Source organism: Stigmatopora argus, chromosome 9 (assembly GCF_051989625.1).
Source record: "Stigmatopora argus isolate UIUO_Sarg chromosome 9, RoL_Sarg_1.0, whole genome shotgun sequence".
NCBI classification, from domain to species: domain Eukaryota; kingdom Metazoa; phylum Chordata; class Actinopteri; order Syngnathiformes; family Syngnathidae; genus Stigmatopora; species Stigmatopora argus.
In genome coordinates, this window is record NC_135395.1 from 15,161,659 (window position 1) to 15,177,111 (window position 15,453).

Here is a 15,453-nt window from a genome sequence, read left to right on the forward strand (position 1 = left end):
ATGCCAAGCTGCACTTCTCTCATCTCTCAGCGTCTCTAATAAGCTTCCAAAGTCTGGCTTCCTCCTCTTCTACTTCCCCCACCTCCTGTTTTCATGTTCCAAGTATCGTCATCTTTTTTCTTTGTCTCATGCTGCCATGTATCAGCAGCTACTGTTGGTGGAGCATTCTTGCATGAGTGACAGGTGTCAGTTTAAAGGTCTAGGTTTCCCCTCAAGGCATGTGTCTTGATGTGGGAGAATGGGCATGTGTGCACTGTTATAGTTCTTAGTACTAAAATAGAAACGATGATAGAAATCAAGTAAATAACTATTTGTTTGTGTGCGCACTTTTGCTAGACTTGGTGTTTGTTATGGGCACCTCACCATAGATTAAAACAAGGATGTTGTCGCAGAGTTTGGTTCAGATTATGTATTATGTGATCACAAAACTACAATATTTTTAATGTATTGTTTTTGAATATATGAATCAGGTCAAACGGACACAGATGCCTTACACAACACACATGCACACACCCCAAGATAAATCTCTGAGTTTAACAGCCAACCTATTTTTTTTTTACGCAACACTCCAAAGTCACTGTTCGACACATTTTCTTCAACATTCACAAACACTGAGTTTACCAAATGCTGATTTTATAAAAGTGATGGGGGTAAAAAGGTAACATCATGATTTCTACATTCTGATGGTGTACCCGTTTTAAATGTTTGAATGTATTATTCATGATTCAAAATAACATGTAGATTGTTATTATGTTCTATCATAAGAACAAATACTGGCAAAAGCTCAGTTATAAGAGGAATAATTTAAAATAAAAAAGAAGACACGAATAAGAATGATAGAAACAATAGATGGACTAATATGTAGAATAAGAATCAGAACTTGTTTAATGTCATTGGGCAAGAAGCTTAGTGTAATTCAAAAAAATACCACATTACAGTGAAACATGCAGGTCAATAAATGACAAATATATAATATATGCCATAAATCACTTGATAAACATTAGAAGTGATTATTATTATTATTTTAAGACCATACATGATGTTTAACTGTTGAATTAATTAAACTATATACAGCATTTAAGAACAACTTACGTACCGTGTTTTTTTTCCGTAGTCTTTTGTTTTCATTCAGAATACCAATAGCTTCCGTTGTGTTTTTAGGCTATAGTTATAAAAAAATGTTAATATGTTACATTAATGTGTTTTGTCTGTTGTTCCTTATTTTACTATTACTTTAACGTAAAATGTTTGTTATTGGTTTCTGATAAATTAAAATGCTGCTAACCCCCATCCCCCCCAAATTCAACCTATAGATACATTTTTCCCCTTTTTATTGTAAATTATTTCACTAGTGCAACTTATCCGCTGGTGCAACAACTATAATAAATTCACCAGATAGATTCCAAAGTTTTTCTACATTCCACTTACCTGTCAAGTAGTGAATCTAGACACTTCACTTTTAATGCACCTTTCAGACACTATTAAAATAAAGCCAGTAGAACGTTGACTTAGCAAAGCTGATTGAAGTTCAATTTGTGCAAGCACCACAGTGAAACAAACAAATATGGGTGAGAAGAGCAGGAGATTTCATTTTGCTAAAGTGGAGGAAGAGATTTATTGTCTTAATCTGCGCTGCCGCATAAAAAGTCCGTCTGGAAACACCATCAGGAGAAAGGAGAGCTTGTAAATTCCCACAGTTGTGCTTAATGGCCTTATTCGGACCACATTGATCAGGACGAAAAAAGATTGAAACATGTATTAGATGAAAAAAAGGTCCACCTTTAACATTGGTTTACAGCTGTGCTCCACATTGCACTGCTTTGTCCTTGTGTCCCAGGGTCCTGTATTTTCTTGCATTAAAAATGCAACATAGTTTTCTGTCACCAATGGCAGATCTTTATTCTTATGCATGCAAATTGAATGAACTCACAAAATCTTTTTGTGGGTTAGATTATTAAATACAATTGATTTCACAAAGTACATTGGGATTGTTTACATTAGGTTTTTTTTCTTTCCTAATTTATAAGCATCATGTTGGGATTTTCTTTTTGCTTGTTTGTTTATTTCCCAGCTATGACATAACGGCCTGCACATACAGTTAAACACATTTTATTTATGAAAAATTTGACAGTCAGTGTGAGCAAGGTAAAAATATAAAGAATGATAATCTAATGCCCATCCTATATCCCGCTGAACATAAAAAAAATGTGTTCTTCCTTTTTACCCTGAAAAAATCTTGGTAGCTGAGTTGACTAATAAAGACACCGGTGTACGGCTTGGTCTAGGGTCTAATCACGCTGGAATGCTAATTAGCTACCGTCAAACAATATTTTTCTCAGTCTTCCCTTTCTGACTCAATCTTTCCATTGTCTCAACCTGATAATAAATCATGGAGCACCATTGTGACGTGTGTGACAGGACATATTAATCTCATAATTAGAGAATGAAAAGGTGGCACTAAATTTAGTTTGGCCTTTCTGTCGAACTCTGTATTCATACAGGAATGCTCAGTTCCCACTGTTGCATAGTCAGAAGTATACTGAAACCTCTGTTTCTTAAAGCATAATAAAACGGCTTTTCTTGTGTTTTCTGATGGTTTTCTTCACTATGTTCACTACTGTGGCCACTCTTTTCATAGGCAGCCTAAATTTCGACTTGTGTCAGTCTGTGCCAAGCAAAAGTACATTTTAGAATAGGTTTTGGAAATGTTGATAGGTGCAAGCCTGCGCTTTAGCAAGAGGGTGAGATAGATGAGAATGACCAGAGGTGACTTTTACGAATAAATCGGCATACTTGTTGGTATCCTCTTTGACAGCAGAATATTTGTTGGCAGATCTCATCCTCTACTTGACAGGGGGAGAAATTTGTTGTTTCGTTCTTGAAATAAAGTACATCAGAACTACTAGACAGATTTGCAAAGTGAAATTGGGACTTGGAGATTGCTTTCCACCTAATATTTCATTCTCAAGTGCCGCGTTGGGTGCAGGTTTCCCTTTCAACCCAAGAAGAGGATACATTTTCACCAATCTCATGTCTTAAAAGTGTAACCAGTCGATTGCTGCCAAGTGATGCTGGAAGAAATCTCATAGGGTAAACTGTCTTTGCTGGATCAGTTGTAAAGCCTGCACCCACTCTGGCCCTTTGTGGAATAGTTTAGACACCCCTGCTAAATACCAACACTGACCACTCCGGGTGTGTGAGGGTGTGTGTGATTGTGTGTGCATAGAGGTACTGAGTCCAAGACAACATATGTTTATGTGTGTTGGAAGCATTGTCAGCATTAGAGTCTGAATGAGTTTTCAGGGAACAATGCGGGGTGCGAACGCCTCGACAATGGTCTAACAGAATTAGTAGCTTGTGATGAATGGTGTGTAAAAACAGCACTGACAGCCTGCTTTCACAAATACACACACGGCTGTGTGCGCATGCTCGTGTGTTTACGTGCCGCTGAACTAAAACGGTTCAAGGACTTCTTCTAACATGCTGCAAGATGTGAGAAAAACAGAAATACACATTAATGCAGCATGCCCCTGTACACGTGGGTCTTCAGGTGAAGTCAGGGGTCTGTATAACTTCTGCCATCAGGAATAGTACTCAGCATACTGATTACCCTTGTTTTACCCACGCTCCTCTTTGGCATGTCCATAGATAGTGTTGAGTACTGAGTGCTAATAGTAAACCTAGTAAAGCATTAGCGTAGCAATTGGCTCAACTCATTAGCGTTCTGTTAACAGTATTGGAAGAATGGTCAAAATAGACTTTTTTTCTTGCAATCTTGATTTTATTTATGTCTAAGAAGCAATGATCAGAGGTAAGCAAGCCATCACACCCCCTTGGCAAAACAAACCCTTGGCATTGCTCTTGGACATTGTTGAAAATTAGGGTATCCCTGGGGCACCTAACCCAAATGTATGTTTCTTAAAATTAACCTTAGTGTGATCAGTGTTCCCCGTGATAGGAAATAAAAAAAAAATAAAGAACTCACACACAGCTTGCAATTTCTTCAAAGTGTAATAGATTCGAGAGATATTGAAAAAGCACAACACAGGATCGATCCCAGCTGATATTGCTCCTTGCCATGACAAGTATAATGTCCAGTTATAGTAAAAATATCAGTACTGTCCTTCTGCCAGGCAAACATGCACATACTACACAGATGTGGCCCCACAGGTGGCTTACAATGTGCTGCACAAATCAAACGAGTAGAATCCAGACATCATCATCTTGGGCGGTCTTGTCATATCCCTTACGGGAGATCTTTTGATGCACATATCAGACTGGTTCACGTTCCTCTGTCTGGTCCAGGTGATGCCATCCTCACCTTGGCTCTTGTTACAGTAGACAACTTGTGTTTGCCAAAACAACACTTGTCACCATTCTTTCCTGAGCAGATATGTTCTCCCCGCAGAGGCCAAGGACCTTGTCTGACTTTCTTGAGATCTTTTCATTCTATGGCCCTGTTATTACTATGCAGGGACACATTTTGTACAATTCTGCCCTTCTGAAGCTATTATTAATGATTTCTCCTGTTATATGCACATATATTTTGTTTAAATTTTACTCAATTTATAACCCATGAATATGTTTTTCTTTCAACATGCACCGCTAACATACGGCAGTTCAAGCTCCCGCTGCGCTTTTATTATTTTTTTCTCCCCCAAGTTTCTGCTTGAGGAAGTTAGGAACTCCTAATTTATTGAGTCAGCAAAATGGCAGTGACTTTTACGCTCCACTGTAAGTCCCTCAGTGCTCACTGATCTCACTCTGAGTTGGTGCTTTATAAACACCTTCCAAAAATGACACTGACAGCTGACCATGGAATGGCTAAAAGAGGATGTATGGCTTTTGGCAAAGAAATGGGTTGTTTACATCACAGTGTGGAACCATATAAATGAGATTTGGCACAACAACAAAAAACTGATGCAATATACATTATATAAACATTTAATAAGGAGGACCGTAAAATCTGAAAAGGTAGACAAGTTGACAGCTGCCAAACGTGACAATAGTTTATTGCTTGTAATTGGCTAGATTAAGCAGTATAATCATCAGGTGAGTACAGTCTCCAGTCTAGAGATAGTATATCATTGTCAGCACATTTTTAACTATGCCGCTGTAATGGAAAATTTAGTGGGCTTTAATGGTCTCGCATGTCGTCCTCAAATATAGCAGAGAAAGCAAGTGGATTGGGGGAAGAGCAAGGGAAGCAGAATGAGAATTTTTCAGACAATAATGAATAATCATCTATATAGTTCTTAAAATACATTTTCTCAGGTTTGACAGTCAGAGATTTACTCCCTTTGTGGGAAAGACAAAGAAATTTTTGATCAACTGTTCATGAAAAAGACATGTCTGTAGTTATGTTGATCCTCTTACACTGAGTGCATCTGTTAAAGTATTCATTATTTTGCCTGTTTGCAATTTTCTTTTGATTATTCTTGCTTTTTGTTTCAACCTTTTTCTTTATTCCTCATATTTTTCATTTGTTCTTCTCATTTCCTTCATTTATAGCTTATCTAGATGATGCGGACAATGAGGATCAATTTGGGGACTATGTGATCAGTAAGTCATGACCGTTTATAGCTTCTCTTTAAATACCCCCACCCACCTCATATTTGTCCATGTTCATTATGTAGTTGTGCTCCCTGTGCTGTTTGGCCCCTGTAAATGACTTCTTTTGGATGTATTTGTAGTAGTTATAACTTAGTTAATCGAGGCTTTTAGTTGAGCTTGAAATGTGACTAAAACATCCTTCGGTCAGTTGAAAAGCCTTTTTTTTCTAAATGAAAATTGTAATTATTGTTACATCATTCACATGTTTAAAAACTCCTGCCACTGTGGTTACATTTTGTTCAGATCCCCCTTGCATGTTTATCTCCCCAAAAATTCACACATTCATAAAATAACACAAAATTATTATATTCAGTATGGACCAGAATGGTTGTCTGCCACTATGTGCGCCGTACGTCTGACTGTCATTGGTCATTTCAGGGTGTAGTCCACGTTTTGCTCAATGTCAGCATCAATTTTATAGTGTAGTGTTTTTGTTTCGAGGGACCATTAAATGCTCAGAGTTAAAATAATTTTAATTTGCTGTCAAATATTTAGTGGTTTGTGCTTTAAAGACTTTAAAGGGTCAATGAAGGGATCGATACTCATCTGGTAGTGGACCAAGCTGTAAAATGAATCAGAAGAGCGAGTAAGGATGAGATATTATACCTCCCAAGAAAATCAGAAATGAAGAGAGAGTTAAATTCAGATGATCGAAAGAGGATCAAGTGGGCAAGTTTTAGGAGATTCAGCCAAAGGAATTAGAGTAATAGATGGTGGGCTAGAATGAGGAGGAAGAATGATTGAGAGGGCGATTGAGATTTAACAGTACACTTAAATAGATGGCTGCGGATTAACATTCAGTGGCTTTCTGTGAGCGCCTGGATAATCTTTGAAATCCTGCAGAGCACCATGGGGAGTCCAGCACTGCTGGGGGGATTGAGACCTATACCGTCAAACCCGACCTGTGTGTTTGTTTGAGTGTGCGCTATCTAAATTGTCGCAGGTGGAATACAAGCTTCCATAAATTGCAGCTATGCAACTTGGCAACTACCGCACACGTTGCACATAAATTGTCTGGTCTTGGTGTTTTAGTTTATTTCATCTTTTTCTAATAGCCCTCAGTTCACACTAGTTTACCATTTGGACTCCACCTTTATTATAAAAGGCTAAAATTCTGCAATCAAGAATAATACTTCAACCCATTTACTTCAGACAGCATAGCAGAAGAGTCAATAAGTAGCTTCACGCAGCGTTTTAATCCATATCGATCTGTACCACATGCAGTCTCATCGAGCCCAGTAGTGTGGGGCACTGTAGTGTTATGAGCTTGGCATCGCCTTGTGATTTCTACTGTCCACTCCCCGTGTATTTTTAACAGACATTCAATGAGGGATTGCTTGATGCAAGCACGATACATCAGAAACAACGTCAAATGACTTTTAATACACTATTAGCAATGTTATTTCTGATCTCATCTCATTTTCTGAACTGCATTATCCTCTCTAGAGTCGCGGGTGCTGGAGCGTATCCCAGCTGACAGCGGGCAGAGGCGGGGGACACCCTGAATTGGTGGCCAGCCAATCGCAGGGCACAAGGAGACAAAAAACCATTCACGCTCACACTCCTACACAGGGGCAATTTAGAGTGTCCAATCAGCCTCCCATGCATATCTTTGGCATGTGGGAGGAAACCGGAGTACCCGGAGAAAACCCACACAGGCTCGGGGAGAAAATGAAAACTCCACACAGGTGGACCGACCTGGATTTGAACCCAGGTCCCCCACTGTGAGGCCACCCTGCAATGTTATTTTTTCTTCCATTTTGCAAAAACATAAAAACACTCGCTCACAGAGCGACTGTAGTGTCTTTGCATTGTTAGTCATTCATCCATTCACTTTCCTAGCTGTTTATCCTCACTAGGGATGCAGAGATTCTCGAGCCTATCCCAGCTTACTATGGTCAAGGGGTGTACAGACCCTGAATTGGTTGCCAGCCAATTGGAGGGCTGTTAGACTCAAAGTTTATAGTGTCTTAATTTTCGGATTTTATTTGATGTCCTGTTTGTAAATGTGATTATATCATGCATTTTGCACTGAAGCTTAATTTGAAGAAAATCAAGAATCTGATTAAAACGTCATTATCAGGCAGTAGGATCACAATTGTCTGCTAAAAAGAAAAACAAAGTAGAACCAGTTTAAACCAGGAAATGTACAAAGTAATATTTTATGTAGATTATGTGAGAGCTGCATAAAATGACTTAAAACCTATCAACAGCTGCATTTTGTACCTTATGGAATACACAGCTGGTCATTTTTCCTGACTGGAACACTATTAGCATGGTTCACTCTTGTGTCACTCCTTCATATTAGAAAAACTGACAAAATGAGAGAGCATCACCAAACAGTCCTCGAGTGCCCGGTGGCATTTCACTGATGTAAATCCATGAAGTCATTCTTGCTGTTCCGTCACAGCGTGGATGCCAAACAAAGAAACGATTTCTAATTTGAAAACAGCAGGGGAAAACCAAAGAAAAATGGCCACGCTCATGTCAATATTTCTCTTCAAACTATTTTGTCTCCACTCAATACTCACTATAGTAGCTTGACTTTGTTTTGAAGGCAGTCAGATAGAAAAGGAGAGAATAGATGTGTGAATCCATATTATTGTCTTAAACTATGCAAGTGTGCCATGTCATTTTTCCAAGTGGACTGGTCAAAATCATTTAATGCCTCTTTCATTTTTCCTCTGATTGCACCGAAACCTGGTCCACTATAGACTGACAAACCTGTCAGGACAGTTGAAATCAATTCCACAATCAACTCACCATTAAATCGAATCAATGGGTTACTCCATGTAGGTATACACACTTCTGTTTCTGAGGGATACTTTGCAATGTCATAGGCATAGAAAATACATGTTTGATAATTTAACTCTCAAATTCAGCGTTTTACATACTGTACATATATTATAGTTCCCTATTTAGAAAGACCAACGAGATTTCACGGACACATATAAATGCACCACATACCTTTATATAATTGTATTCCATTATTGCAAAAAAGAAAATTAACTGATGCTTTTTCTTGCAAAACCTGCTTAAACTTTCTCCTTAAATGTTTGTTGTGCTGTATTGATGTTGATAGGATCAACCTTTTGATGTTGTCCGGTAAGGACCAAAACAAAGAATGTTTTTGTAAGGAGTCAATAAAGCATTGAATTGATTTATTATCCAACTGCAATGATATTTAAAGCTTCACTATACAGTGCACACGTAAATATGCAGTCATAAAAGTAAAAATGAAGTGGGGTAAAAAATTTACTAAAGTGGTTAGCAGCATGTGATAGAGGTAGCTAAGGTGTTTTATTCCATATATCGAAATGGAAAATAAATATTTGCAGTGCTAAGTCTGAGAACATTACTTATTCATATCAATATTTTGTTTAGGCATTATATATATGGAAAGTTTCTCCCTCCTCCTCTGCTCCAGCCTGGTACTTTTCATCTCATTTTATTCCAATATCAGAAAATGTATGTACACAATTATGGCAATTTTTCTATATGTTTGGTCAATGGCAGATGTATGTGAAAAGGTTAGGAATACCTGGTGAAATGACATTGTGATATGATCACAAAAGATAATATAACACTGAAAAAGCTATTTGATGTTGAAATTAGTAGTGTTACAATGGCTCCTGTGAAATATATTTATATTTATGTTAATGTTTGAAACCCCCATGAAGTCGGCTGATCCAAAGCACATTGTTCAAAAAGCAACCGAATATCGTCACAAACTTAAGAGCAAAATCACAGACACCTTTTCAAGAAAAAGCATCGGCATAGTGCCCTAATGTGCAAGTGTTCTGCTGATTTAATTACATTTTCAAATGTTTTGTTCAGTTGCATATTGATTTTTCTCGGTAGTCACATTTTCCCCCTCATTTTCACAGTCTTTTTTAGTTCTCCTGCAATGAACTGGGCATTTTATTACTGACATTAAGTGCGACGCTCGCGCGAGTAGTAGCTTTTTATTTATTTCTATTTCATTTTTTTGTGTGTGTACTTTTTTGGGCTGCTGACACAAGAGATACCCATTGCCATGGTGACCGTTTTTCCTCTGTATTCTGTTTTTAACAACACCCGAGGAGACGGATAAGCTATAGCTAAGAATATCAGAGTGAAAATACTGTTTCTGTTCTTTCTGTGCCTGTGAGTGTCATACACCCACAGACTATATGTCTTAGGCACACCTTTATAATGTAATGAAACTACACCAAGAATTGTAATATCAACGTAAAACATAGATTTTTGCATTATGATACAATGAATTATTCATTAAAAATAGTTTTTGCGCGAAAAGGCATACTACACTCTAGACTGGTCGCCAGTCAGCCACAGGGCAGACAGACTGATGAGCATACGCTCTCACAGCCATACCGCCACCAGCAGGCATCGTGCTCGCATCTGCCCGCACCTGAAGCAGGCGAGTGAACCACAACAGCATCCGGCTGCTATTGCTCTAAATTGATTGATGAAAATGAAAATGCAAATTTGATTTTCCAAAAAAACACTACAACCTAGAACAGACCCTCCTCCCCCCAAAAAAGAAAAACCCTCTTCCTCCAGCCCTAACACACTCACACCGCAACAACCGTTAGCAATTAGACCTGTGGTGTTCTTGACTCTAAGTTCTGAACCTATCCAAAGATAGGTGCTGTGGGATGAGAGGGGTGTGGAAATTGAGAGATTACTCACTCTTCCCAGTTTACCCACGCACATGTCCATGTTGACCCCTTTCCATCATCTGTGTCATGAGATCAAAAAGCAAAAAAAATCCCATTTTGTGCTCTCAGACCTACACATTAGGCTACAAGTTGAGTGGAGCCCGATCTCTGGCTGTGTCTCACAAGTCATTACCTCTAACAACACGCACACACATTCAAACCCCAATGTACACACACACACACACTTCACAGAGGCCATGTGTTGATTGAGGTTGATATAGGGTTGGCCATCCACAAAAATATCGCAAAGGCTCATCATGTACAGCAAATGTCTTCAATTTGAAACTCACTAACAAACACACCGACTGCATACGCACGCATCCACCCCCATATTTCCTGTGATTTGGATGGATAAAAAACAGTTGGAAAAAGATTAAGGCCTGCCAGTAGTGAACATGGCTGAATCTGATGTTGAACAATGTTATGGGGTTTGCATGTCATTATCCCAGAAAAGACACATCTTGTGTGTTGGTATTGAAATTTTCACGATATAGCAAGTTGCTTTTATATGCCAATTGCCTAAGCCGCCAACAATCTTTGTTTCCCCTTGTTTTTATGATAGTCCAAATTGTTCACCCTGAGTTGCATCATTCGACAGATTTAACACAAATACATGCAACACCTATTGTGTTGTAACTGTTGGAAAACACATTAAAGATTCCCTTACTTAAATGACCAATTAGCAAAGAAATTCAAACAAACGAATACAGAAAAGAAAAGATCACATGCACGCGTCTATCACCTCTGGCCACTACAAAGCATTTTATTCCCAGTAACTCGTCCAATTGAGTAAACCAATTGGCCGACAGAGGACTGTTCCTATCCACGATGATATCGAAGCATGATTACAAACACGACTTTCCCTCACCCAGAATTTATCCCAGTATACAATGCCCAAATATGATATGTTATATGTGTGTTGTGCTGGTGTCCAGTCGAAGTGATCGCAAGCCAGCAGGTTTAACACCACCGTTGTGAAAATCCTTGGTTCCAGTCGCTTCTCCTGGCCAAGAAACATATGATGATTGGCAGTCATACACTTCACGCTTTTTTCAACTTTGAATAGATACTAAGTTTGCAACTATGCAAAAGCAAGTATGTGCTAGATATATACAAACTGAAAAGAAAAGACTATATGGACACATTTAAATTCAAATCCCTTCACGAAGTTGACAGACAGTAGATAAAAATAAATGATGCGATAAAAGAAATACATATTGATTTACTCATCTTGAACCTCAGGGTGCAAATTGAGCCATGTTTGTGGAGATAAATGTGTTTCTATTTTTGAGAATGTTTTGGGGTTTTTTTTGGACCTGTTTTCACTGTGCATAATTGTTGACTGAGATTTATGGCTTCAGTGTCATCACATGGCTGCAGCAGTATATTGCATGTCAATCCAAATGTGTGCACATGCGCTTTGTGCTCGTTCACCTCGATCACCTTGACAGTCTCCCGACTTAAAATTCAGTATTGATTTAAACTGTAACTTTTCTCTATGTGGGGGTCAAGTGAATCACATTAATGTAATGCTGCTTGTAACGCTGCCTGTGTGCCGTTTTTTTTTGTGAGAGGTGTGTATGTTTGGGTCAAGTATGTGAGAAATTTTGAATTTGTACTTGACACTTGAAAGTTAAACAAAAACAGTATAACAAAACAACAGCACACACCTGTTACAGACAAATAATTAACTATGTTAATATAGTTAGTGCATTAGTTCTGTTCAAGGACAGTTGTGCAAGGGATGCAGGAAAGTGTATAACATGTGACCACTGGTGCAGCAATTGTGATACAACATAATTAAATAAGCAGTGTCTCAGAGCTAATGTCACGTGCGTCATAGTTTTCAATTTAATTGAGACATTATTATTAATTTATTTAGTTAGTTATTTTATTGGTTGCCAGTCAATCGCAGGGCACAATGTGACGAACAACCATGTATGTTCACACTCATACCTAGGACAATTTAGTGTTCTATCAGATTTCATGCATGTATTTGAATGTGGGAGAAAACCGGAATACCCGGGGAAAACCTATCATGCATAGTCCACCATGAATTGTGTTGCACACGCCCTTACCACTCGCCCACCGTGCCCCCAAAGCCCCAACCTGTAAGACCAATCAAAGGATTTTTACTGAAGGGGGCAGCATATATCCCACACTATTTGTAGCATGTGGACACATTATCAAACACAAATAACTCCTAATACTGTCAGCAACAAGCAGCTAATTATTCATTAATTCCATAGCGCTTAATCTCATGTGGGTGGTGGGGCGCTGGAGCCTATCCCAGCCAACTGTGGGAAGTAGGCGGCAGACACCCTGAATCATTTGCAATCAGTTGTGTATCGCTAATAAGATGATAATTTTTGCAAATTCGTAGACTGTTATCTTTTGACTTTGACATGATAGCTGGTGCCTGACACCTAATGGGAATGTGTGTGTTTCTGCACAATGCTGGTTTTGCATGACAGTGCAGCCTGAAAAAAATATGGCTCTGGCTCTTCACCCAGCCAGACCGACATGTCAGATTGTGTAGCTGATTAGTGAGTCTTCTTTATCTTAAAAGGGTTGCTTCTTTATTTATGTATTTATTATGCGTTAAGAAGCTTTGAGAGAGGGTGTGGTATTCATTCAAGTAGACCTCACTATCACTTAACAATGGGCACATCCTAAAAAGGGTTGCTGGAGCCTATCCCAGCGGACTTTGGGTGAAAGGCAGACTACACCCTAGACTGGTCGCCAGTCAACCGTAGGGCACACAGAGAGACAGACAACCATTCCCACACACAATCTTACCGCTACCGAGCGGGGATCGATCCCACGCTTGCCCGCACCCAAGTCTGGCGAGTTAACCACTACTCCATCAAGTTGCCTTGATTTCAAATCAATCTGGTAAATTCCGAAAGTGAATACAAATAAAACATGCTGATCCGAACAAGAGGAGGAAGGAATGATGCTGGGAGAAAAATACCAGAGGGCAATAGCCAAGAGAGAACAGCACGAGAGTCAGGGGTGAAAGGAGACAGGAATAAGAGGCAGAAGAGACCTGTGATTGGATAAATGGGAAGAAGGGAAAAATGTCAAGGGATAGGTGCAATCCTATTTTTACACATCTCCTTTTGGGAGACCCTACTCTCCTCATGTATCATCATGACAGAAACCCCCAAACTCATATGTGGTCTTTTTTCAACCCTTTCACATTACATCCATCCCCATTGTTCTAGTTCAACCCTTACTGTGTTATGTTTTGTGATTTTCATGTTGTATTGAGAATTCAAGCGTGTCTAATTGGAATGAATTAATGTTGTGTGATCTACAATGCTCACACATTGAAATTACTTATCGACTAAAGATAACTATTTGTAGCATGCACAATTCATCCAGACAATGAACTCGCACAAATTTGCACCCCCAGTGTGTGCAGCCTTCCTCTCCACAGCTGAATTCACTTCGTATAGTTTACTTGTATTTCGTGTGTGTAAAGTAGTTACTTTATCCTTATTGTGTTAAAAAGAGGGCATTTTAACATCAGAATTCACTTTTCACATTTGCCTCCGGGTTTGCCCCTCCCAGTGATTGGAAAATAGTGCGTGGCTATGACAGAAAACTTCTCTATGAGCTTTTTTGAATTTGTGTATCTTTCATGTTGAAAACCTATTCACATTGTCTTCCCCTTCGTTTGAACTGTATTGTTTACTTAGCTGTGACAGGTTTGTTGCAATGATGCGTGTGTGCACGCTCTTTGTTGGACTTTGATTAAAATCCCCATGGAGAGATTTATCATCTTTAGAGGGTTGGGAAAAAAAACTTAAATAACGAGCCCATCAATTCTTCAGATTGATCTTATTCTCCATGTCTCAGGCCTTCTTTATTCTGAAAATCTAAACCTTTATTTACTCGCCAAGCTCCCCATTCTATGATGTTGGGAGGTCATTTGTCTCCATGTTAGACCTCCCACGTCCCCTGTTTGTCCTATTGATTCCTCCAAACTTTGCTTCACATTATCAGCATCAAACTAGCGGACAAAGTGTGTTTGTATTATATCTGTCTAATTCACGAATGGATCATGGAACAAAATAAGGAATGCAAACATCCTTATATATTGTGAACTGCCATTAATTACATGTGCCCCCTTGCATCAACTACTAAATGGCATAAAGATCAATCTCTATTCAGTTTATTTGTTGCTATCGTTTGCCAATTATCTCAAATTCTTTGTTTCTGTTGACAGGGTCATGGAATTGGCCTCTTGTAGATCACATTCATTCATTTTCTGTTCTGGTTATACTTGTGGGGGGTGCTGAAGCCCATCCCAGCCAACTATAGGCAGGGTACACACTGAATTTGTTGCCAGCCGATCAACCAGCCAACCGTGCATGTTTTTGGGATGTGGGAGGGAACCCTCGGGATATTGTACCCTTTGAACTCAGATCTGTAAGGCAGACATACTAACCACTCTACCACCATGCTGCCCTGCAAATAATCTACTAGATTTGATATTGGCCAATATAGCATCTCAGCACATAATTATTCCCCTTTCCCATATTGTAGCTGTTGGTCCTCGAAATCAGCCTGGATCTTGCTTTGGAGGATATAAATTCTCATTAACTGACAGAAATGTAAAAGCCTCATGTTTATCTTGTTTCAAGGTTGAGTAAATATTACTATAGTCTATATTGGCAAAGGGACATCATCATTTAATGATTGAAGAGCGGCAATTTGGCCCAACATATGGAATATGCAAAAATGATCCTACCTTTGTGCTTAAGCTTTTTTTTTTCATGGGGTAAAAAACAAACATGCAATTTTTCCCTGTAAAAATCTGTAAAATGACAGCTCTCAACACTTCACACTAAGGGGCTTGAACGCTCTCTTACTCTTTGTGACTTTTACAGATCGCATCTTTAGGATCTGTGCGCACGTGCATGCTGTTCAGTCTAGTGAAAAGCTTCTTTTCTTAATATTTGGATTTGTACACCTATACGATTATGTAAAAATGAGGAAAAATGTGAACATTTGAGCCGCATCTATCATTACAGGACGCATTCAGCCTGCAGTACACCACAAAATCCAACCTCAATCCCCTTTTTTGCTTTTTAAACGAGGTATTACGCAC

General features: G+C 38.9%; 1 protein-coding gene across 1 annotated transcript in view; it reads left to right on the forward strand.

Annotated features, from left to right (window-relative positions):
- The window catches only part of LOC144082081 (teneurin-2-like), a 163,469-nt gene that overhangs the window by 47,376 nt on the left and 100,640 nt on the right, over window positions 1-15,453 (forward strand). The window contains exon 4 of the mRNA XM_077608915.1: window positions 5,512-5,562. Coding sequence (XP_077465041.1) covers window positions 5,512-5,562 — 51 coding nt within the window. The remainder of the gene's footprint in view (window positions 1-5,511; window positions 5,563-15,453) is intronic.